Source organism: Ornithorhynchus anatinus, chromosome 16 (genome assembly GCF_004115215.2).
Source record: "Ornithorhynchus anatinus isolate Pmale09 chromosome 16, mOrnAna1.pri.v4, whole genome shotgun sequence".
Taxonomy (NCBI): domain Eukaryota; kingdom Metazoa; phylum Chordata; class Mammalia; order Monotremata; family Ornithorhynchidae; genus Ornithorhynchus; species Ornithorhynchus anatinus.
The window spans coordinates 40,671,643-40,696,857 of record NC_041743.1 but is presented as its reverse complement, the minus strand read 5'-3'; the positions used below and the strand labels follow the sequence as shown (position 1 = coordinate 40,696,857).

The 25,215-nt window shown below is 55.0% G+C and overlaps 1 protein-coding gene across 1 annotated transcript in view; it reads right to left on the bottom strand.

Annotated features, from left to right (window-relative positions):
• Positions 1-793: 793 nt before the first annotated feature.
• The window catches only part of CSMD2 (CUB and Sushi multiple domains 2), a 299,960-nt gene continuing 275,538 nt past the window's right edge, over positions 794-25,215 (bottom strand). Inside the window, 20 exon segments of the mRNA XM_029080287.1 lie at positions 794-2,697; positions 2,814-2,992; positions 3,391-3,529; positions 5,349-5,436; positions 6,771-6,883; positions 8,509-8,670; positions 9,598-9,663; positions 10,200-10,379; positions 10,561-10,672; positions 11,320-11,393; positions 11,683-11,856; positions 12,075-12,248; positions 12,611-12,790; positions 13,350-13,526; positions 14,791-14,973; positions 18,995-19,168; positions 20,073-20,261; positions 21,761-21,934; positions 23,946-24,119; positions 24,863-25,036. Of these exon segments, the coding sequence (XP_028936120.1) occupies positions 2,833-2,992; positions 3,391-3,529; positions 5,349-5,436; positions 6,771-6,883; positions 8,509-8,670; positions 9,598-9,663; positions 10,200-10,379; positions 10,561-10,672; positions 11,320-11,393; positions 11,683-11,856; positions 12,075-12,248; positions 12,611-12,790; positions 13,350-13,526; positions 14,791-14,973; positions 18,995-19,168; positions 20,073-20,261; positions 21,761-21,934; positions 23,946-24,119; positions 24,863-25,036 (2,867 nt within the window). The 3' untranslated portion in view covers positions 794-2,697; positions 2,814-2,832.

Here is a 25,215-nt window from a genome sequence, read left to right as displayed (position 1 = left end):
GCCTTTCCTCAGGGATCAAGAAGGGAGAAATAAAAAACCAACTTTAAAATGTCCTCAAAGATACTAGGAATAAACAGAATCTGCGTGGAAGCATCTAATGCAAACAGGTAAGAGAGCACCAGATTAAAGCAACTGGGGCATTGGGGGGAGGGGCTGTATGTGCTCATACTGATTGCCTACTGTAGGGAAGCAGCATGGCTCAGTGGAAAGAGCCTGGGCTTCGGAGTCAGAGGTCATGGGTTCGACTCCCGCCTCTGCCACTTGTCAGCTGTGTGACTGTGGGCAAGTCACTTAACTTCTCTGTGCCTCATTTACCTCATCTGTAAAATGGGGATTAACTGTGAGCCTCACGTGGGACAACCTGATTGCCCTGTATCTCCCCCAGCGCTTAGAACAGTGCTCTGCACATAGTAAGCGCTTAACAAATACGAATATTATTAGTATTGTTAAATGGCTCTCTCAGCTCTGGTCATCCCCTGGGCCAGATAAGTGTTAGATGCCCTTTCTGATTGTACCCCAGCACTCCCATTTTACAGATGAGGAAACAGGCACAGAGCAATGAAGTGACTTGCCCGAGGTCGCAGAGCAGACAAGTGGCAGAGCTGGAATTAGAACCCAGGTCCTTCTGACTTCCAGACCCATCTTCTGTCCACTAGGCCCGTGATTGATTGATTAATTTTGGCCAGACCGGCCAGGGCCGTCACTAGACACAGTCATGTTCACTCAGCCCTTGGCCTCTCCCACTGCACCACCCCACCCCCTGACAGGAAACAGGCCAGAAAAATGTAAGAAAAGCAATGCAAAAATTTATATTTTATTTTAATTCAAAAAATTTAAAATAGCTTTCAAATTCAGTAAAGTACTGTATGCCAGGTCACCAGGGAAAAGCCTCATATACAGAGACAGATAAATTAAAATGTATATACTGCAGACAAGCCAAGGGGGTATGTATAGATTACATATGTACACTTTTCTGTAAACCATATTTATACATTTTATTACATTTACAAAAGAAGGTTTCCACTACTGTTTACTACAATAATGAAAAAAAAATTTACATTGTGTCTTTAACTGTACAAACTTTCATTTCATAAAAATATATCTCTGTACAAAAGTTTTTTTTTTTAACCTTTTTTCTTTTCTTTTTTTTTTTTTTTTAACGTGAGTCCGGTGAGCACGGACATGAAAGGACATCCCATTCCTGGGCCCAGCTTGGCAAAAGGGCCAGCAGCGGGAGGGAGGGCGGGCGGACTCCAGGCTTTCAGGGATGAATGCACCACGCTAACTGGGATTGGTTCCCGAAAGCAGCAGGGGGGGAAGGGAGATGGAGGAGGATGGGGGTCCAGAGCCAGAGAGAGAGGAGGGGATGGCCTCAGACTCAACATCCTCACTCCCACCCTGACGCCCACGACGGGACCTGTAGCCGCCGGTCAGTTGGGGTCGGAGGGGCACAGGCTTACTAAATCTAGGACTGCGATTGGGTGCTCGGGGGCTGACCAAGCTCCCGGCCTGAGGGGTGGCACGCGGTTGTGTGGAGCCTTCGGGTCACTGAGTCTCTTTCCCCGCCTGCCCCGGAGTGGGAGCAGACTCTCCTGCAGGGGCAGGCCCACCAGACTCCCCCTCGGAGGGGGGGTAGAGGTAATAGATTCTCGCCGAAGTTAGGTTGGGGGACAGGCGGTACAAAAGCATGAGCACCGTGCCCGCTCGGGTCTCGGCAGAGATCGAGCAGCCAGTGTAGACGCCCCCCAGGTTCTGGGGGCCGGCCAGCGCCCGCTCTCTCCTCTCTTGGGTCCGAGGGCCCCGTCCCACTTGCATCTCCATCTGCCTCCAATACGGTGTCCACTCCAGCAGCCGAGGAACGGTCCCTTTCTGTTGAGGCTGAAGGGCCCAGGGAAGGCCGTGTCTACGCCGAGCGGAGTAACTGGCTTCAGCGGTCCACATCTCTGGGTAGCTCAGTCCTTCCTTGAGCACCCTACCCTGAATCACCTATTTATTTCAGGCAAAATGGTGGGGTTTTTCTGAGATGACCCAATCGGATGATTCAGGATAAAATATGTATTTAGGCCTCAGTTGTCCAGATACTCTGCAGATGTAGACCAAGGATCCATGCGCCATTCTGGGGCTGATGCCGGTAGGGCTGGTTTGAGCTCCCCTTTCGGTCGTAAGCTCCCGGGGGGCGGGGGACCCTCGTCTTACTGCTGTCATGTCAGCCGAGCGCTTAGCCCAGCGTTTGGCACCCAGTAGCTACCCCACACTGATTGGCTCTCTACAAACAGCCACTTCTCCTATCGGGGAAATGAAGAGGAATGGTCCCACGCCGGCGGGTCTAGCCTTGCGTTCGATGGTTCCGTTTGGCCCGTGGGGGCCTCCCAGGTCATGATGTCGGGGCCTGGTGATCGGGCCGGGGTGTGGAGAGGCTGGTTGGGTGCCGATGGGTGGGAGGCACGCGCCCCTATTCCTCTTTCTCAGGTGAAAGCAGCAGGGCGAAGCCGGAGCCTCGAGGGGTGGCCCCAGGCCTGTCGGGGGGGCCCGACTCCATCCCCCGAGCCAGGTTCGAGCTGGATCGGGAGCCCGTTGTTCCCTAGGGTCCGCTGACGGTCCGCGTGTGCTGTCACTGCGGAGGGGAGCTGAGCTCAGTCTCGCCTCTGGAGCCGTCCTGGCTGCGTTGACCCGGGCCACGGACCTGGCCTCTGACCCCTCGGGGGAAGAAATGGGAATCGGAAGGGGGAAACAATAGATGTGGTTTCAATGGGTCTGGGGGACACACAGAGGGACGAACGTCACCGTGACCTATCCAGGAGCCCCGTACTCACCATGCCGACGGGCCCGGGGTTATACGGCCGTGCACACGGTGCTGACGGCGAACTCTGGCTCACTGGCCACGATGTCCGTCGGCTGGAGGTTGCGGTCGTACATGGGATTTTCGAAGGTTGCCCGGACGCCTGTGTTCTCGTGGCCGGCATAGCCATTAAACGGGACTTTGGGTCTCCTCCTGGGGAGAGGGAGTTGGGTAGGGGACCAGGAAGGAGCTCAGCCTGCTTGCTCCAAGCCATAGGTTCGGGGGAGAGCGGTCCCTGGGTCTGCACCCCTGTGGGCCTCTCCACACCACAGAGGAATATTACATTCCCCCATTAGACTATAAGCTCCTTATAGGCAGGGCCCACCTGTTCCCCGAGCACAGGGCGGCAGAACCTAGTTTCAGGTCTGTCCTCCCCAGTGAACAGGGAAGGGGTCATTCTTATTCTGTTCATCCTAAGCACCCGCTACAGTGCCCTGCAACGTGTGGGCACTCAGCAGATGCTGCTGCTGTTACCATGTGCTTTCTCTGACGTGTGCGCGGGGTTCAGGGCCTATGGGTCACGTCAGGAGGGGGTGGGACACAGCGCTTACCTGTGCTTGTACAGGTAAAGCACGAACCCTGCGATAATGAGGGCGATGAAAGGCACGAGGATGGCAGCAGCAACGGAACTGCTGTTGGACGCAAAGTGATGCCCTATGGACTCTGGGTCATTTTCCAGGAGTTCGAGGTCTGTGGGAGGAAGAGAGTCATTTCAAAAGCCCATCCGGGCCCCTGGGTTTCTCCCAAGAACTCTTGTATTCTCCCAAGAACTCGGTATAGAGCTCTGCACTTTGTAAATGCTCGAATACCACCGGTTGATTGATTAATGGATCAAGTGGCGTTGTGAAAGCACGCCTCTAGATACCAGATATCAGTCCTCTAGACTGTAAGCTTTTGGGGCAGGGAATGTATCTGTTATATCGTTGTACATTCCCAAGTGCTTAGTACAGTGCCCCGCACACAGTAAGCGCTCGATAAATACCATCGACTGGGTTTGGCAGCCACGGAGACGTGGTTCAGCCCCTCCTGTCCTGGAGATCTTTAACCAGCGGATGCTTGGAGGCTGGGGAATATATTAAATTACTTTTGGGAGCTAGTTGGTTTTGGCCTGGTTGGAGTGAGATCCAGGGTTGGGCAGCGGATCTTCAAAACAGCCTTGCAGATAAGAACATCTACCAGCCTGATAGACGAGGTAACTGAGGCGTGGAAAAGTTAAATGATTTGCCTAAGGTGACACAGCCGACAAATGGAAGAGTCAGGTTTAGAACCCAGGTCCTTCTGACCCCCAGGTTAGTGCTCTATCCATTAGGCCATGTTACTTCTCTTTGTTGTACTGCACTTTCCCAGGTGCCTAGTTCAGTGCTGTGCACACAGTAAGTGCTCAGTACATATAATTGATGGGAAGCATTGAGGCCTAGTGGAAAGAACATGGGCCTGGAAATCAGAGGATCTGGATTCTAACTCTAGCTCCACCACGTGTCTGCTGGGGAACCTTGGGTAAGTCACTTTACTTCTCTTTGTCTCAGTTACCTCACCTGTAAAATGGGGATTCAGAACCTGTCCTTCCTCTTACTTAGGTTGTGAGCCCCTTGTGGGACAGGAACTGTATCGAACTGAGTATCTGGACTCTATCCCAGAGCTTGCTGCATAGTAAACACTTACAAAATACTATTATTATTATTATAATTGATTGAAAACTATTGTTGACTCGGGCTATCGGTAACAGGGGTGTGCGGGGAGGATCCCTCAGGGTACTTAAAGGACTTTCGGAGCCCCCGTAACCCGGGCTTTCCGTATCCGGCCCCTAGTGCTTCCCAACCTTCCTCCTGCGTCAGTGGGCCCCAATAATTTAGAGCCACAGTGTCCCAGCTGGGTGCATCCCTTATGTTTGTGATCTACAAAACCAGTGGCAGTGGTCCCAAAGGATAACCTAGACGCAGACATACATTACAGAGTTTTCCTCCAGGATAAGGAGGGAGCTGGGCTTTGAAATCTCTCTGCTCCTGCTAAAGTAGCTCATTAAAGTTCTGACTTTGTTTCTCTGCTCAAAGCCTGGCGGCAGCTCAGGACCTTCCCCTCCACATTGCAGGAGTAGGGGAGGAGGCTGCTGCAAACTGCGAGCCCGCTGCCTCGTTGGGGCTGGGGGAGGTGGGCTCCTGCTCCCCTCCACCACCCTTCGGCCTTTCCCTCACCCCCACCCCCCCCAGGATAAGCGCTTGTAGCTCCCTGTCGCCTGTTCTGCTGTTTGCCAGAGTCCCTGGACTGGGGTTCAAACCCCCGAGGGAGGAGGACCAGATGTGGCCAGAAAATTGGGGAGTGGAGATCCTCACTCCTTGCTCAGACCTATCTGCCTTGCCAGAGAGGGAGCAAGGAGCTAATGTGCTCAGGTATCTGGGGAGACAAGCAGCTGGTAGCAATAGGGAGAAAAGTCACACTCTGCTCCTCCTGTGATATACACACCCCCGACCTACCCACCTCCCTCCATTTCCTAGGGAAAATGTTTACTTACCAAGTCTCTGGAGGCCGAACTGCCCAAAGCCCTTGCCACGGACAAAGCCCTGGTACACAAACGTTCCACCGGAAGACTCCAGCGAGACCTGCAGCAGAGGCCGGGAGGGGACAGGGAGAGGGGAAGGGGAGTTTGGAGTTAATGGAGGAAGATTCAGCATCTGTACAAGGCCCTTCCGGTTAGGCAGTGATCTGTCGAAATGCAGAGTCACCGATCCCGGTCTCCCGCCCATTTGGTTTGGCTGGAGCCCCCGCTAGGGTCGACGCCGGATGATCGGGGACCCTACCCGCGGGGGGCTCTGTCTGGAAAAGGCGTTGATGTCCACAGTGGGTACAGAGGGGGCTGGGGACCCTGCAGCAGGGAGATACCTGACCACTAAGGCCACTTTGTTGTTACGGGGCCTGCCGGATCCTCAGTCCTTGGGGGGCAGGGGAGGTTCCCCTACCCCTGTCTCAGCCCCGGTGCTGGATCCCTGACCTGCTGCTGGCGAGATCGTGCCCAGCCCTCCAGCCCAGCAGCCCCCGTCTTCTCGGGGCCTAGAGCTGGGCTGGGAGGAGGGGCTGACTGGCTCGCCGTGGGACCTTGCCCAGAGATGGGTGGCCACGGTTCCTCCGGGCTGCCGGGCCACAGCAGTTTGCTCTTCCCAGATGGCCATTCCGGACCAAGCTGACCTCCTCGGGGACCATCTCCTGCAAGCAGGAGAGCAGGGACGGGGTTCCCTGGGCAGGAGGGCCAGCCCCATGTGCCCCATGAGTCTTGGGGGAAATTCTGGGACAGGGGACTGGATGCCGTGTAGGGCAGACTTGTTCAGCCATGGCCTAGTGGGAAGGGCACAGGGCTGGGAGTCAGGACACCTGGGTCCCAGCCCCAGCTCTGCTGCCGGCCTGCTGTAGGACACTGGGCCAGTCATTTAACTTCACTTTGCCTGAGTTTCCTCATCTGTAAAATAGGGATTTGGTACCTGATCTCCTATCTGCTTAGATTGGGAATTCCATGTGGGACAGAGACTGTGTCTGGCCTGATTACCTCGTATCTACCCCAGGGCTTAGCCCGGTGCTTGGCACATAGTAAGTGCTTAACGAATACCACTATCATCATCATCATTAGTTGTCTTGGATTTCCAGCACTTGAACTGCAAAGGAATTTTCTGTTCCCAACTGTTAATATGATATCCTTATCTGGTTATTTTCTTCCCAGAAAAAGTGAAGCAGACTTTATGGCCATGTGGGTGCGAGGGCATGCAGGGGGCAGGGGACTGGACTCAGTAACTTTTCAAAGCCCTCCTGGCAAAGCCCAGGAGTCTCTGGCCTGGTCTTGGTTTTCAGAGCCTCTCCATTGAAGGAGGCCAGCACTGCCCAGAGGCGCCCTGGGAGCTTGGCCCAGCCAGCCACTCCCATGCCCTCCCGCTGCCCAGGGACTCACGTGCCCGTCTAGAGCCCACTTGTCGTCCTTGAACTTGTTCACAAAGATCTCCACGGGCCCTGTGATCTGGTAGACCTGCAGGAGGAGATGGGAATCTTCCTTCTTGTACACACCTGGAAAGTGAAAGACGGGCTTGGTGGGACAGAGACGGGCCCGGGGTCACGCCGGGTGAGCGTGTGCCCGGCCCGGCAGCATACGGGTGTGCAAGTGGGCCATGTCTGTTTGCAAGAAGCTGGCCGCATGCGTGTGTGCATTTGTGTGTCCTTTCCCCAAACAGACCATAATACGATTGATGGATTGATGGAGTAGATGGTCCACTATTAAGGAAGCTCCTTGAGAATGGGGATTTTGCCTACTAACTCTATTAAATGCTCCCACCCGCTCAGTCCAGTGCTCTGCACAAAGAAGGCATTCAGTCAGTACTATTGATTGATTAGGCTAGGACCTCCCAGAGTGAGCGAGAGCAGGGCTCTGGCCCGACCCCTCCCAGCACAAAAACAGAATCAAAAGCAGCTTGGACAGCCCAACCCTGAGGGATGTCGGACTATGGCCTGCCCAAAGCAGCTCCCCTCCCGCTGCCACCCATCTGTACCGTGGACGGGCTGGCTGGGGGGATCCGAGGCGAGTGGTCCCGAGCTAGAGAGGGGCACACAGACCCTGCCAGGAATCCACAGGGACCAGGAGCATCTCCCCAACAGGGAGACACCATCTTTGATGGATTGGCGGCTCAATCAATTGTATTTATTCAGTGAGTACTGTGTGAACGGCATTGTAGTAAACACTTGGGACAGAGCACAATATAACAGAGTCGGTAGACACTTTCCCCACCCACGAGGAGCTTACACTCAATTGGGGGAGACAAGCATTTTTTTCCTATGGTATTTATTAGCACTTACTATGTGCCAGGCACTGTACTAAGTGCAGGGGTAGATAGAAGTTAATGGGGTTGGACACAGTCCCTGTCCCACATGGGGCTCACGGTCTTAATCTCTATTTTACAAATGAGGTAACTGAGGCACATAGAAATTAAGTGACTTACCCAGGTGTCACACATTTATTTATATATATATATATATGTCACTTCTCTGTGCCTCAGTTACCTCATCTGTAAAATGGGGATTAAGACTGTGAGCCCCACGTGGGACAACTTGATTCCCCTGTGTCTACCCCAGAGCTGAGAACAGTGCTCTGCACATAATAAGCACTTAACAAATAGCAACATTATTAATTAAGGTATGCACACAAGTGCTGTGGGGCTGAGGGTGGGAGTGAATAAAAGGTGCAAATCAAAGTTCAGGGGTGATGCAGAAAGGAATGGGAGAAGAAGAAACGAGGACTTAGTTGGGTAAGGCCTCTCAGAGGAGACAGGATTTTAATGAGACTTTGGGTGCATGTCCTGATTTAATGCGTGGTGGGGTGGAGGAAGGGGCTACAGGAGAGGGGTCCGTATGAGAGATGTGAGAAGCAGCATGGCTCGGTGGAAAGAGCACGGGCTTGGGACCCAGATGTCATGGGTTCAAATCCTGACTCTGCCGCCTGTCAGCTGTGTGACTTTGGGCAAGTTACTTCTCTGTGCCTCAGTTACCTCATCTGTAAAATGGGCATTAAGACTGCGAGCCTCACGTGGGACAACCTCATCACCTTGTATCCTCCCCAGCGCTTAGAACAGTGCTTTGCACATAGTAAGCACTTAACAAATGCCATCATCGTTATTATTACGAGAGAGCCGGCAGTATACCTGAGACCAGCAGCTCCACGCCGCTGCGGTCCATGACGGTGGCGTTGACTGTGCTGGCGGCCGGCTGGAAGCTGGTCACCCGGAGCATGGCTGGCTGCTTTTTGCCTAGGTACTCGTAGGAGCCTTTCCACAAAGAGTCCTTCGCGAACACGTCGCTGGGCACTGGGGACAGAAGGAGGTTGGTGGCTGTCAGGGCCGGAGGCTTGGGTTCGAATCCCAACTTCACCCCTGGTGGGTGGTGGGGCTCTCCCTCTCTGAGCCCCCTCCACCCTTCAGATGAGGGGGTCAAAGGATGGGGTTTTCTGAAGAGCAGTGGCTAGCGGCCACCTTCCCAGGTCACTCCTGTTGTCCCTGGGTTCCTCATCGCGTTGTGGGTGGGAAGGAAATCCCACAGAACAACCTAGAAGGTTCCCCAACTCTTCGCTGCTCTGTGTCTCAACGCGAAACCCCTTGCCTCCGAGAAACTGTCCCGGATTAACATCGGATAAAGCCGTGGGAAAAACGTCGAGTTAATCCTGCTCCTGTGACCACAAACAGGGCCCCCCCGGCCAGGCCACATGCCCCCAGATCCCACCCCTGCCGCTCCAGGCCCATCTGCCAGCCAAAGGAGGGCAGTGGGGAGGGGATGGGCTCCCCACGGGGCCATGGCAGGGCCATTCTGAGGGATCCTGAGGCCTCGGTTCACTGTTCTCCGATCTCCAGCTTGACCTGTGAAAACCAAGCTCGCCAGGGGCCCCATGGAGCCTCCCACTCCCCTGCCCAGAGACCAGGCCCGAACTCTGGGGGCCGGGCACCGGGACTCGGAGATGACTCCTGCTCCCTCATGCCATCCCTACCACCCCACGTATGCAGACGGCCCACCAATCTGTCACCTGCCACCGGCCCATGGGTCCGCCAGACAGTGAGTGGCACTTCCCGTAAAGGTCAGTGTGACTGCCCTGGGAGGGGAAGATGGACAGACTTAGATTCTGAGGTCAGAGGTCATTCATTTGGCTGGGCCTCGCCAACTCGGGCCTAGGCTCATTCACCGGCGCCGAGAGAACCAGCTGGACTCCGAGACGGGAGAGAAAGGGGGTTGCCCCCACCGACCTGACATCCTGGTGATGGGTGGCTCTCGGGCAGTGCTGACCGGTCGTCCGCTGGGCCGGACTTCCGCTGAAGGGAGGGACAAGAGACTGGTCATGGTCGATTGACCCTTTACCTGGGAGGGCAACAAGGCCCAAAGCTGAGCTGGCTGCCTCCCCTCTTCTGGGGAGGCACCAACAACTCCCCAACTTAGGGTCCCTCCAGCCCAGCGGGCACACTGCATTGTGTGTGTGTGTGTGTGTATATGTGTGTTCATGTATGTTTGTGTGAGAGGGACACACACACAGCGACTGTCCAGGCCCTTATCAGCCTGGCCTTATGCCTGTGTGTTGGGCTGTGTATGTGTTTGAGTATCCAGGTTTTCTCCTCCGTTACTGTCAGCTCCTCGACGGAAGACACAAGCTCTTCTCTCTTTCCCCTGCCCCTCTGCAGCACCCAATCCAGGGCTGAGCCCTCAGGAGGAGCTTGGCCCGGAAGGTTGGGACCTTCCAGGGCCCAGGTGACCCATTCTCAGGCCATCAGTTCCTGGGGGTGACCATCCCTTCCAACCCATCCCAAGCAACTAGCATCATCCCAGCTCCGGACCTGGGGCGGCGGGGACTCACCCAGGCAGACGGGAGGTTTGCCCGTCCAACTGCCATCCGCCTTGCAGGTTCTGTGCTCCGAACCACCCTTGAGCAAGAAGCCGGGCTGGCAGGAGTAGATGAGTGTGTAACCCATGGACGGCAGGTCCAGGGCCCCCACGTTGGCATGGGGCGGCGTCTCCGGCTGCTTGCAGTGGTGAGCTGGAATATGGGAAACCACCACGGGCTTGGGAGGTCCTTGGCCTTGCGGGGGTGCCACCCTCCCCCTCTCCGACCCCAGGACGTCACCTGGTTCAAGCCCCGGCCTCCTTTGCCCTATCTGCCCCCATGACAGCCTTCCCCCAGTCCCGAGGTCTCCCCTGGGCCTGTGGGTGGAACTTACGGACACAGTCTGGCTGGACCCCACTCCAGGTGAGGTTGGGGAGGCAGGTCCTGGTGGTGGAGCCCTGCAGCAGGTAACCTTTCTGACACTTGAAGAACAGCAGGCTTCCGACCTGCAGTAAAGAACGCAACACACCCTCCTCATGGGGCCACTTCTCTCCCGAGGTCATCAGATCCAGCCCCCGTCTCATACCCGAACCAGCCCAGCCCGATGTGAGTCTGTCCTGGGTTTAGAGACCTTCAACGCGGGGGCTTTCCCACCTCCCTCAGGTGTCTGTTCCAGGATGGATTTCCTTCAAGAGCTGGGAAGTTCTTCCTTGTGCCTATGCCAAGTCTTGCTTGCTGCAACTAAAGCCCTTCTCCTTACGGATTGTCCTTAGTGGCCTTCCGGCCCTTCCTATTCAGTCGGCAGTCAGATGTAGCTCAGAGCTTCCTCTCCTTTCCTTCATTTCGTAGGGATCTGAAACCTTTGTCTAGAAAGCCACTGACGCCTTCCCCGATGGCACCTGATGGTCCAAGGTGGGGCTCTGTTTTCAGGAGGGGCTGGTTGGATGGTCTGGTCCATGGCCAGTCCATCGATAGTATTTAGTGAGCACTTACTCTGCGCAGAGCAATGTACTGAGTGCTGGGAGAGGACAATAGAGTTAATAGACAGGATCCCTGTCCTCAAGGAGTTTACAAGAAGGAAGTGGGCTTGGAGGGAGAGAGGGGAAGAAAGGGAAGGAGGAAGCGATCCACAGGGCCCGGTGAGAATTATTACCTGGAAACCTTGGGAATTGTTCTGACTCCCAAACTGCGGCACGCCGGGATCGGCACACATGGTGAGGGTCGGGTCTTTGGCGTGGGAAGGATCGTGGAAGAGAAATCACTCATCAGAAAGTTTTCCCAACTGTCTCCTCTTCCCTCTCCCTCCCCAGGCCCACCCCACAGGATCCACCGCTCCTTCCCCCGCAGCCCCTTCCAGAGGGCCAGGTGGGAACCCCCACATCAGAGGCACCGAGATGGGGTTCTTCGGCAGCCTGAGCCAGGCCCAGAGAGGGGGTGTCGTTTTCCCAAGGTCACCCAGCAGGGGGGAGTCAGGACTTGAACCCGGGTCCCAGCCGGAAGGTCATGCTCCCCTCACCTATGCAGCTGGGCTGGCTGCCACTCCACACGCCGTCTGACTGGCAGAATCTCCGGGAAGAGCCCACCAGGATCAGCGGGGGCAGGCAGGAGTAGGAGACAGATGATCTGTACGAGAAGCCTCGGTCCTCCCTCTTCCCTTGGGGTGGGATCCCCGGGTCCCCGCAAAACACAGCTGCAAAACGGGCCAGAGAGACGGATGGACCCTCCGTCGTTCTACAGAACTTCAGCCGGGACTGAGCCAGCGCACTGCTGAAGGCAGTCGGGTTCACAGCAAAACCCTCAGCTTCCCCATCCAGTCAATCAATCGCATTCATCAAATGCCGACACGTGTGTGTGTGTGTGTGTGTACGCGCACGCTCCCCAGGGTAAGGGGGCAAACCGTCTGCTTACGGAAACACTGCGGGAGCTCCCCGCTCCAGGTCCCATTCCCCTCGCAGGTCAGAATGGCCGGCAGCGAGAGCTGGTATCCCTCCACGCAGGCGTAACTGATGCTCGATCCCCAGCGGAAGTCGGAGCCTACCACTCTGCCGTTGGGCACTGCTTGGGGGGTTTTGCACAGGATCGCTGCCAATGAGAATTGTCACCGTGGTACGTGTTCAGAGCTTACACCAGGCTCTGCGCTGGGCTTGATACGAGGCCACCAGGCTGTTTAGACACAGTCTCCGACCCTCCCGGGACCCCCAGGCTAAGAGGGAGGGAGAACAGGAAATTCACCAGATCCCCATTTTACAGGACTGTTTGCCAGAACAGCCAGAGCGCTGATAGCCCAGAATCTCACATCCCCTCCTGACCCCGCAGTGGGCCTCAGCAGCACCGGAAAACCACCTCCACCGGGAAACCCTGCCCGGCTGCTCTGGCCCCTCCTGCCAGCCCAACCATCACGTGCCCTCTCCCCTGCTTTCCCCCGTGCCCTTCCCCTCCCTCACCTTTACAGACCGGCTTGGTGCCGTTCCAGGTCCTGTCTTTGGTACAGCTGAGCGAGGCTGCCCTGATGGTCTCCATCGTGTGTCCCGGGACACACTGGTACGTCACGGTTTTGTTGTAAGTGAAATCGCTCCCCAGCCTGATGCCGTTGGCGGGAACCCCGGGATCTCCACAGTTTATGACTGGGAAAGAAAAGAGACCTGGCTGGGATCGGTCAGAGCCTGGACGGCCTCCTCTGAGCTCTCCCGGCTCACCCTGACTCGGCCCACTCAGTAGCGGTCTCTGTGTGTACCTATGGGGTAGGAAACACCGGACACTGAAGGCCCACGAGGGCCTTCAGCACACTGACCGTGTCTGCACGGGCAGGCATAATTTGGGTCAACTGAGTAAACATCAGCTGAAATCACTCCAGGCAGAGCCAACCGGTGTTGGGAGCGGCCAGAACCATCGCCAACCCCGAGCATCGGGTGTCAGTCAATTGGGCACCTCAGCCAATCAGGAGGCAGATGAGTGGATGTCGTGAAATAGCAAAAATTCCCCGTCGGCAACAGCTCAAGCTAATGGTTCCGAACCCCCAGCATCAAGCCGCCTACTGGGGGCTGGCTACCGGACAGGGCTGTACCAGGTCCATTAAACTGTCTGACCCTGCTTGGGTCTGCCCCGGGTGGGCCCGGCCCATTGAGGACCTGGCAGCCCTCTCCTAGAACCTCGGGCCCCGTTTCCCACACACTGCCCCCTTACCGGAACACTCGGGGGCGCTCCCTGTCCAGGTCCCGTTGACCGTACAGTGACGGCTCAGCAGGCCGGTGGAATAATAGCCTTCCCGGCACTCATACGTGATGGAGCTGGAGAAGACCAAGCCGTCGCTGAACACGACGCGGGCGTTGCGGGGTGTCCCTGGGTTGCCGCACGAGACAACTGGAAGGAAGAGCGGGTCAGACTCAACAGTCCCATAGCAGGGGGACAGCCAATACCATACTATCAGATCAAGCACAAGCCTGTCTCACATGAGCCTCACAGTCTAATCTAGAGGAAGAACAGATTCTGAACCCCCAATTTTACAGAACCCCCCATTTTGATTGGCGATGCCTTGGCAATGGGCTTTGGGGGGTTTGGATCACAACGGAGTATCTGTCCTGTGACGAATGCCCAGACCTTTACCCACCCCCACCCCCGATTCAAACAGAATTGTGGATAGGAGAGAAAAAGTGCCCCCACCGGGACTCTCCCAAGTGTATTAATCATAGCGATGCACAGACTCTTCAACGAGAAACTGCCTCTGTGCAGAAAATATTCCCCACCCCAGGGTTCCACCATCCCAGGCAGCCCGTAGCCCTAGTGCCCGACCCGATTTCTGCTGTGATCCCTGCTGCTTGTTTTCTCGATCGATTTTTCTTCTCTCAAGATCCTTGGGGAGGCTCAGTTTGCCAGGCAGAGTTATCCCCAAGGTCATTGATGATCTCTGATTATGTTTTGTCTTTAATTTCCTTTCTTCTCCAATTTTTTTTTTGGCATATTTAGTTGTCACTCCAGCTATAGTTTAACTCAGCCTTGCAGAAAGAATCAATTACTCTGGCCAGGGGAAAAATGTTCATCAGCCAACTGGATCTGCATGGCTTCCATCCCCATTTCTCAAAGCCCCATCCTCCTTCCCTTTCTCCTTCCTCTCCTCCCTTGGTCATGAGCCTATGGAACAGGAGCAGGTGTCTGCAGCCATCATCTCAGTGATACCCTTCAGAGTCCCAGGAAATCCAAACCCGGAGGTTGTTTTTTTCTTTCTCCTCCCTCCCACTCTTCACTGAGGCCACCTTTTGTTCAGGCCTGGCCTGACTTCTTTTAGACCTCAGGAACAAGAGCCTGGCCATTCTGCCCACCCTCGCCCTAGGCTCTGACCCTCACAGACGTTTCCCGGGGGGCTGAAGTGATCCAGAGACTCCTTCCCAGGCATCAGCTCTTAGGGCCAGTGGATGCAGCAGCCGGCCAGGGGGCCAATCGGGTTGGGGAGCAGATGGCAATGGTTGGGACTTGCATTCTGAGAAAAACTCACAATGACTTGGCCCCAAGCGTGACTCTGACGCTAGTCTTCCCCACCCATCCCTGGCCACCCATGCTGACCTCAGCGGTCTCTGTCCTCGTGGCTCTGCTCCGGGGGCGGGGGGGGGGGGGGGTGGGGGTTGGTTACCTCCACACTCGGGTTGTGTGCCGCTCCACGAGCCATTTGGGTGACACGTCCTCTCTGATGACCCCCTCAGGGCATAGCCTGGCTCACAGCTGAAGCGCACCACGCTGTCCATGCTGAACTGATCCCCCAAGCGGATTCCATGGGATGGGATTCCCGGGTCTCCACAGACTCCTGCACTGCTCCCTAATGGCCAGACACACACACAGATGCTGTCAGGGGGCAGGGGGCGGCCCGGGCTTCCGCCAACCACGGCAGAGGGCACGCCTTGTGTCACCAAGGGGACCAAGGCACCCCTGGCTGGCGCACTCCAGCCAAGCTAGGTGGTTTTTATTTTTCAGTTGGTATTTGTTATGCGCTTATTATGTGCCAGGCACAGTTCTAAGCGCTGGGGTAGTTACGACATAATCAGGTCCCTGTCCCACATGGGACACAAACTCTAAATAGGAGGGATTTGGATTTAATCCCAATTATACAGATGAAGTAACCGAGGCACAGGGCAGTGAAGTGGCTTGCCCAAGGTCACACAGCAGACAAGTGGAGGAGCTGGGACTAGAACCTAGGTCCTCTGACTCCCAGGCCCGTGTTCTTTCCATTAGGCCTCAATGTCTCCTCTATGGTTCTAGCTAAAGTGGATTTTGGGGCCTGAATAACATGGAGGCAGGCTGAGCCTATTCCAGTTAAAAGAGATCCCGGCATATACAACTCAGCCCAAATTATTTGGGCACCGCCAGGGTCTAGTTTCCTTAGCCAGAAGAGTCCAGGAAATTCAGGCCAAAGGGAACCCGGAGGCTTTTTCTGGTTTAAATCCACGCAGCCGTCAGGCTAGATGAATGGTCTCCGTTTACCCAGATGATGATTGATTGTCCGTCCCACCTCACTTTCCCCAAGTCTGGCAGAGCTGCTACTACTCTTCTTCCACCAGCCCGCTCAGGATCAGAAGTTAATAATAATAACAATAATAACTGTGGTATTTGTTAAGTGCTTACTATATGCCAAGCACTGTGTTAAGCCCTGGGCTAGACATGAGAAGCATCATGGCTTAGTGGAAAGAGCATAGGCCTGAGAATCAGAGGTCCTGGGTTCTAATCCTGGCTCCGCCACTTGTCTGTTGTGTGACTTTGGGCAAATCACTTCACTTATCTGTGCCTCAATTTCCTCATCTGCAAAATGGGGATTCAATACTGTTCTCCCTCCTACTTAGACTACGTGTCCCATGCGGGACCTGATGATCTTGTATCAACCCCGGGGCTTAGTTCAGTGCTTGGCCCATTGTAAGTGCTTAACAAAACCAATTATTATGATTATGATTATGACTATTATTATTGTTGTTGTTACAATACAGTCAGATCAGACGAGGTTCACAGTCTAAGGGGAGGAGAGACCAGATTTACTTAATTGCCGTTTTACAGTTGAGAAAACTGAGGCACAGAGTAGTGAAAGGACTGGCCCAAGGTCCCATGGCAGGCTAGGGATGGAGTCAGGAATAGAATCCAGATCTCCTGACTCCCGGTCCTTTGCTCTTTCCACGTGGCCACCCTGTTTCTCGAGGACGCGGCCCCTCTTTCAGCGTGGATTAAGAGATTCAAAGACGAGCCCCCGGCGGCTGGAACATGGCAGTGGTGCTCCCACCCATTTTCTGTCACCTGGACGAGGTTTAGAACTCCAAAATGTCCACCTCCTATTTCTTTCAGCCCCCTCCCCTAGCCCCCACACCCGGTCCTCCCAGATACAAGGCTTTCACAAGCAGGTGGGTTGTCTGTGGGGATTACCCTCAGCCCTTCTTGCTTGCCACTCGCTGGAACGACACTGGACTGACAACTTCTCCACAAACTAACTTGGCAAATTCCCTCAGATCTGTTCAATCAATCTATTATATTTATTGAGTGCTTACTGTATGCAGACCACTGTATTAAACGCTTGGGAGACTCCAATACAACAGAGTTAGAAGACAAGTGCCGTGCCCACAAGGAGCTTACAGTCTAGAGGGAGAGACAGAAATGGATATAAATAAATTAATTATAGATGCGTATATGTACCTTTTTGAAGTCAGCCCTTCCACCTTTCCTCCTTCCCTCTCTCTCCCTCCTCTCCTTTATTGCTCTCCCTCTGTGGTCTGCACAATATCACCTTGGTCAGGCCTTTTGTTTTTGGCCATTATCCCCTGCTGGGCCTCTCTCCCCTCAATGTGAGCAACTGCTGCCTTTCCTCTCCTCCAGTCAATCACTGTCAGATCCTGCTGTCATTTGCCATGTCCTAGACTTTGAAGATGCCTCCTCAGACGAGTCCTATGGGGAAATGCTTTCCCAGACCATAGTGGCCAGTGACTCACAGGACCACAGTGGCCAACGGATCTCAGTGGTCCCCGGTCTCAGGGTCTGCCAGGGCTGGGTCTTGGGTTTTTCCGAAACTGGCAGATGCCAACCCTGCCGGCAATCACTGCTGGCACTGAATTTGACTCAGTCTGAGGGCTCTGAGGGCACTTAAGGCATGGGCCTTTCCAGTGTTGGAAGCATCGCAGAGAGAAGCCGAGGAAGTTCTGGGAGAAAGGGGCACGCAGAGGACCTCTAGTACAGTGCTCTGCACAACAGTCACCACTCACCACAGTGCTCTGCACACAGTCAGTGCTCAGTGAATGCTGCTGAAGATAATTTGCATCTAAACAACTGTGTAGTCCTGGTCTGGGCTTGGCCTTGACATCCTGCTCGCCAAGGAGGGAGAGAGGCTCCTTCCCCATCTGAATTGAAGTCACTCATTTCTGCAGTCACTGCCCCCTGCCCTGTTGTGAGGATCCTGCCTTTGGATCCCCATGACTGATGGCCCGAGAAAATGGGGCCATCTTTTACATTAGGGGAGGCTGGTTTGAAATGTCTCCCGAGGCCTCATTTTCTCAGTGATGTGACTTTAAAATGTCATTTTTATTCCTTCGTAGCTGCTGTTGCTATTAAGGAGTCGCTGATGCTAATGGAAAACCCTGGATTTAGAAACTCCCCCACTTTCATTTTCTCGGTTGCTTTTGGGTCTTGACTTTGAAAAGCAGAGACAGCTGCATAAACAGAGACAGGGAGAGAGACAGGGAGAGAAAGACACACACACAAGGCAGTCTCTGCTTTTGAGCATTTCAAGAAAGAAAGTTCATCGCTTGATCCAATTATCTTGAGCCTATTCAGCGTTTAATAAATGCCATCATGATTAGAGTTGAGCAAAGAAGAGCAGATCTGTTCCTCTTTTTCTTTTTCCATTCTTTCTCCCTCTCTCTTTCTGTGTGGCAGTCTCCCTCTCCTTTAAATAGAAGGTCAGTGATTTTTCCTCCCAAGCCAAATTCTTTTATGTCTGTTCTGTCTCTCCCTCTAGATCGAAAGCTCACCGTGGTCAGGGGACATCTCTACAAACCCTGCTGTATTCTCCCTAGTGCTTAGTACAATGCTCTACAGACAGTAAGTGCTCAGTAAATACCACTGATTTGATTGCAATCCACCAAGAACCTCACATCCACTTCGCTGTCAACTCCTTGAGAGCTGCAATCGTGTCTCCTAACTCTTCTATGCTCTCCCAAGCGTTTAAAACGGTGCTCTGCACAGAATAAATGCTCAGTCAATATTATCAATCAACTGATTCTTCCCTTGGAGACATCAGATGGCCCCCTGGTCTCCTCCTAACCTTCAGCCTGACACTACCACCTGCCCGACGACTCCTACGAGCCACGGTCTGTTCCCTCTTTAAAGCGCAACTTTTTTTTTTCCTCTGCATCCTTCCCATCCCTTCCGGTTGGCCCTCTGGATCTGCTGCACAATTCCACATCCAGGGACTTCCGTCCAAAAGTTCAAAGAAACATCTAGGATTCACCGCAAGTTATTGCTCATTAATCCAAGCAATGCTAGAGTGGCTTTTCCAAAGCCTGGCTCAGCCATTTCCTCAGCTCAGCCAATTGAGAGTCCACCGGAGGCCCCGCCATAACCGGAAGGCCCCGCGGTTTTATACAGAGAAAAGCCACTGGCCACTCACCATCTCGAAGTAGACGAGACATCTACCTCCCCAAGACGCTGAAGAGAATTGTTTCCAGAACCCGTGGCACCTGAGCCCTGTAGCCGCTAGCGCAAGCTGAGAGAAGCTGGGATTCTGGGGAGTGGTAAGTCCTCCCCTTCCTGTTCTGTCCTCCCACCTGCCCCCTGGGGTCCTCCTCCCTCCCCCCCCACTGGCTCCGCACCTGCGCAGTGAGGAAGGGAGCCGCTCCAGTGCCCATCCAGCTGGCACACGCGGGTGGCATTCCCCATGAGTCGTCTCTTCCCGACACAGCTGTACCGCACGACGGAGCCCACCGTGTAGCTGTCCCCGGAGATCTGGGAATGAGGTGGGGAGCCCGGGTGGCCACACGACACCACTGGAAGCAGAACGTTTGGGGGCCGGGGATCAGTCCGGGAGGAAGCCTGGGGAAAGTGGGCATCCGGTCTCCCGTCTCCCGGGGACTCTGACCTGAAACCAGGGGCCTGTCTAAACTGCTCGCGTGGTAATCCGGGTGGTAGCTGATAATAGTTGTGGTGCTTGTTGAGTGTTATTATGGGCCAAGTCCTGTGCTAAAAGCTGGGGTAGACACAAAATTATCAGGTCAAAAACTGCCCATGTCCTCCCTGAGGCTCGTGGACTAAGAAAATCATCATCAACACCCATATCTTAGAAGCCTAGGTGTCACTTCCAAAGGTCATCTGGTCCAACCCTCTACTTCCCGGAGAGAAGTGCATCTGACATTAATTTTAGTGTCTCTCTCCCACTAGATCATAAGTTTCCTAAGGGCAGGGATCATTCCACTTATCTTTTGTCCTCCCCAAAGTGCTTAGTTCAGTGCTCTGCACAGTCAATAAATGCCACTGCTTGACTGATAATCTGGGTCCCCCCAAAACCATCTAGTAAATGAATGGTTTTTACGTCCCGAACTAGAGAGGAAATTCAGGTCCACATCTTCTCTCTAGGTCCCTTAGACTACAAGTTCATCTTGCACAGGTATCGTTTCTAGTAATTCTGTTGTACTGTCCTCTCCTAAGTGCTTAGTTCAGGTCTGAGCGATTAACTGTAGAGCACACCCCATCCTTGCATACTTCATTTCTGCTCCTAGAACACCGAATGGGCATTGCTGCTCCACTCCAGAAGCAGCTGCATTTTAGGAATAGGCCCAATGGATGGAATTGGAGGTTGCAGGGAGGAGGATCCTCTGGTTAGGGATAGAGGGACTAAGAAGGGAATTCTCCGGCAGGGGATGGGGGTGAACAGTGAGCAGGGGGAGCACTTACAGAGGCACTGGGGCAGGGACCGGTCCCAGGTGCCGTCTCCCTGGCAGGACAGGACGTGGGTCCCCAGGAGGTGGTATCCGTGGCTGCACTGGTACGACACGGTGCTTCCGAAGCTGAACTGGGGAGCCTCGCTGGGCTGGACTTGGCGGACGCTGTGCTCTCGGTGGCCGGGGTCTGTACAGTTGACGACTGCAAGCCGACCGTGGTGGGGAAGGGTCGTGAGACTCAAGACTGCAGACTTCCCCGTCTCATCTCACTTGGGGAGGGGGTCCCGTGAAGAGATGGCAGAATGCGAGCCTGATGCTCCGGGGGCCTGGGGCCCTCTCGCGAAGCATCCTGGGTCCTTGGGAAATCTGTGTTACCCTCCTTTAAGCACAGCGGGGGCCTCGGAACAGTCAACTCTAAATTATCAGCACCATTTCAAAAACCAAACCCCAGATAATAAAGAGAGGGGAGGTGACTGGGGCCCTGGTGGGGATTGGTGGAGATGGGGGAGAGCCATTCACCTGATGGGGGGAGCCTGGCGGTGGGGAGAAGGTTGTAGGGAAGGCAGGCCCCTCAGTGGGACCCTCTGAGAATCTGGTGCAGAAAATCTACAGAGCGGGTAATTGAGGGTTGCCTGCAAGACCCCTCTTCTAGATAGTTTGCCCTAAGTTCCTTGTGGGCAGGGACCGTGTCTACTAACTTTGTTGAATAGGACTCTCCCAAGAGCTCTGTACACATAATGTTCTGCACACAGTAAGTGCTCAATAAATAGCATCGATTGAATTCTCCACCATAGTTCCCGCGGATCCCACAGCTGGCGATTTTCCAGCCGGGCAAAGTTATTGATGGGCTTTTTTTTTTTTTTAAAGGCAGGAAATCCTCTGCTAATGTTCTTGGTTGCCATAGCAACACATTCAAAGCATCCAAAGGGGATGGGCTCCCCTCGCCAGTGGGGTTTTGCCCTCTTCCTGCAGCTCTCCACGTGGAGGCGGATGGCAGTTTGGTTGCAGAGCTCAGAAATGGCTCTGGCGGGGCTTTGCTGTCTGGTGGTGCTAAGTGGGGTGGGCGACAGGCAGGATGGCACCTCTGGCACCTCAGGGAGAGGGGAGGGATGGGGAAGGCAGGGACCTAGGGATTGGTGCTCAGATGGTGTTCTCCCATTGGCCCTTCCCCCGCCTCGTGGACGCATCTTAGCCGGGGGAGAGCACGCTCGGAGTTCAGACATTACTGGCATCATATTTCCCTTCAGTTGCAGAGAGATGGTGGGTCAGGGGTGGGGGGCTTCTGACTGTATCTAGCTGATGCCAAGGAGCCTGGCCTCCTGGCTACCACTGGAGTAAAGACAGCCCTCCATACAGCTCAGAGGGTTCCCCAGTTCTCTTCCCGCTGGGCCCCCTGACCATCTAGCTGGCCCCGGCCCACCCTCTCACCCACTCTCCATTATGGTAAATGTCTCCACTCTGGGTGTCCCAGTGCTCTCTGGCAGGCATCTCTCCTGAAGTATACCCTCAAGCCTCTCCGCTGTGCTGGTTGGAGAAACCCAGGCCGCAGCCCTCCATAGCATGGCCCTCCAAGATGGTTCTTCCGCCTCTCCGCGTCCACCTTCCATGCCCCAGTGTGCCCCCCCGACTTGTTCACCTCTCCCAATTCCCACCCCTCCTCAGGGCCCTGAGCCAAGAGTGGACAGGGGAACGGGCACTCACCTCTGCAGATGGGCAGTGCGTTACTCCACTGGCCATTGGCCAGGCACTGTGCCTGGGCAGCCCCTTCCGCCACGTAGCCCGTGTTGCAGGCGAACTTGACCACGTCGTTGAGGTTGAACTGGGTCCCCTGGGTGAGGCCGTGGGCTGGGTTGCCTGGGTGACCGCAGGTGATGGCTGCAATGGGGAGGGGGAGGTCACAACTCCGGGACCTTGACCAACCTGCCTCCCTACCGACCCTGACCGGCCCTTGGGGGGAGCATGCACAGGAGAGACGGAATGATTTGCCGCTAGACAGGAATCAGGGCCACCTGGATCTATGCTGTGGGTTTATATGACTACTCCAGCTCAAAGCCGGGGAGACAGTGGGGGTCTAGGAAGAAGAGCCCAGGGCAAGTCCTTAATCCTTCCAAACCTCAGTTTCTTCATCTGTAAAATGGGGGCCGAAATGCCTGCCTCTCCCTGAAACTCAGCCTGTGAATCCAATGTGGGACAGGTACTGTTTCTGACCTGATGATCTTGTATCTACTCCCAGCATTTAATACAGTGCTTGACACATAGTTAAGTGCTTATTTATTTATATTAATGTCTGTCTCCCTGTCTAGACCGTGAGCTCGTTGTGGGCAGCGAACATGTCTGCCAACTCTGTTCCGCTGTACTCTCCGAAGCGCTTAGTACGGTACTCTGCACCTAGTAAGTGCTTAATAAATACCATTACTATTATTATTACTACTACTAATAATGATGATGGCATTAATTAAGCTTATACTCTGTGCTGAGCACTGTGCCAGGAGAGATGTAAGACCATCAGATTGTACACAGTCCCCGTTCCACCTGGGGCCTTTAGTTTCAGACTCTACTATATCTCTACTATAAGCCCACCTCCTCCAGGGAGCCTTCCCTGATTAATCCCACATGATACAAGCACTCCAGCCATTCCAGTGGTCCCCAGATGGGAAGAACTGAGGCTTTTAGTTCTTTCCAGGATTCTTGGCGTGCCTAAGCTGGAAGGATTTGGAGAGCACATCTGACTGCCAGGGCTAGAGGCAGGAGGCTCTGTGGGCAAGTGGGCAGGTCACGGGGTTCAGGTCCGCACCCGTCTCTCACTTGTGCCCAGGAATGCTCTTTGGGAATGACAACTTGGCCTCTCACCCCTCCTCCTCCTGCCTCCTCTAACAGCTTCTTGGGGGCAGGCCTCTGTTCTTCTCCTCTCTGGGCCGCTTCCCGCCGGCCAGCACAGGGCCTGCACACTGTGGATTCTGAGTGACCACTAGTGTTCAAAGACTTTGTGCTCACTGCAACCTGCAACCTCCTGGGAGGGGCAGGATCCACAGTTTCTGCTAATCTTGACTCAGGTATTGGAGGGTGGGTGAGAGGAAGAAGCAGGGAGGTGGCGGGCTGTCCCCTTTACTGGGCAGGAATCTGGTCTGGGTGGTCTCCATTGCTGGGGTTTTTCAGACCAGCGCACCTCTTGTGAGTAGCAGCGGGGAGCAGGGAAGGGTCTGGGCCGCAGGGTTATGTGCTTCTCTCCGCCCTCGCATCTTGACTTTCCCCTAGTGCTCTTCCTTCCTAGAGTGCTTTCCCAACGGCGGCCTCATCTGCCATCTTGACACCCCGGGGGAGCAGGGCTGTCCCCTCCCACTTCACATTTGGGGAACCAAAGAGATGAAGGTACGCAGTCGAGTTCACGTAGGTAAGTCAGTCATCGAGCCGGGACCCTATCTCCTAAGGTCTGCACAGTGTGCCACCCCGCCTGTCCCCACCCACTTGCTTTGAGGACCTACACAGGGCACAGCCCTCCCCAGACCCATTCTCCTTTGAGATCAGCCTGACCTTGGCTTTTGAGGTCGGGGAGGGAGATGCCCTCACACAGGGGGTTCCAAGGCACCACTAGGAAGGTTGGGGGGTGGGGTATTCCTCCACTGCAAGCCTAGTCCCCCTTGACTCTGTTGGCAGGCCAGTCTGAGGTTGGCCAACCCGCTGCCTGTTCAGGTCCAGAGTCAAGGGAGGCAGGGATTTGGAACCACAATCCCCCAGATTGGCCCAGGAGCTGTGACACCGAGATGCCGAGGTGATCCACAACTTCCAGTGGGGACCTTACATCTGAGCGCCCCGGGTGCTGCTCCAGCTTGGGACCTGGCCAGTGACTGAACGCCAGATCTCCGGGGGCAGCCGACCACATACTTACGCACACAGACAGGGGTCCGGCCGGACCACTGGTGGTCCTGCTGACAGATGCGCACCGACATCCCGATCAGGCGGAAGCCGGGGTGACACTGGTACACCACGCTGCCCCGGTAGTTGTAGTTCTCGCCGCTGACCTGCCCGTTGACGATCGGGTCAGGGGTCCCGCAGTGACCGGCTGGAGGGGCAGAGAACATTTACGGGAAGGGGCTTCGGAAAGGGGCTCAAGAGGGCCCTTGGTCCGGCCCCCCGCCTCCAGCCAGGTGAATGCTTGAACCCTCTGGGACGCCTCGGCCTCCCTCTATCACCTGCTCCGGGGTTCAATTCCTCCGGGGTCCAGGGAGTTCTTCTGCCTGTCTAAATGCAAACCCTCTTGCTGTGATCTAAGCCCAGTCTCAGTATTATTTTATACAGTTGGGGCAATGCAGCACTTGAGCTGCCTTCTGTAACCAGCCATAAGACAACATCCTGCCTCTTGACATTGGGCTCAGGGGACAGAAGGGGAGAGCTCCAGGAGCCTGCCCTGAAGGAATCTGGGGACATGGATGAGAAAACTTGCCTACATTACACGGATGGTTACGTGGACGTTTACAAGAATAGTGACACGGAGTGGGGTTCCTGCCTGTGTTACACAGTTGGTTACCCAAACAGATTACACGGATGGAATATTCACCTAGGTTACACGGCTAGCTACACGGATAGGTTACGGGGACAGCGCCCTCACCGAGACTACCCAGATGAATTAAGCGGATGGCTACATAGGTTGTGTGGGTTATTACACGGCCGGTTATACGGAGCGGTGACGGGCCTTGTAATATAGAGAGGTTGCCTGGATGGTCACGAGGATGGGATACTTGCTTAGGTTACACGGATAGGTTGCGTAGGTGGCTACCTGGCTGACTACACGGAGGGGTTACTCACCCAGGCACTTCACGTCCGTGCCACTCCACAGCCCGTTGGCCAGACACTCGCGCACACGGGAGCCCACCAGGGTATAGCCGGAGTTGCAGGCGAAGATGGCGGTGGCCCCGTAGACTGCCAGGGTCCCTATGCGGCTCCCGCTTGGGGGCGTTGGGAGATCTCCACAGGAGATTACTGAAAGGGATCCCAGAGCACCAAATGAGACAGTGTCGTGGACAGGGGTCCCAGGGAGGCACTCTAACCCCTCTGGGCTACTGGGCTCTGGCCTGGTGAGGGTAGGACCGGGGCCAGAGCTGCTCTGTGGGCATGAGGGGCAGGTGCAGGTTGTTGGGAAGCAGAGGGTGGGTCGTGTG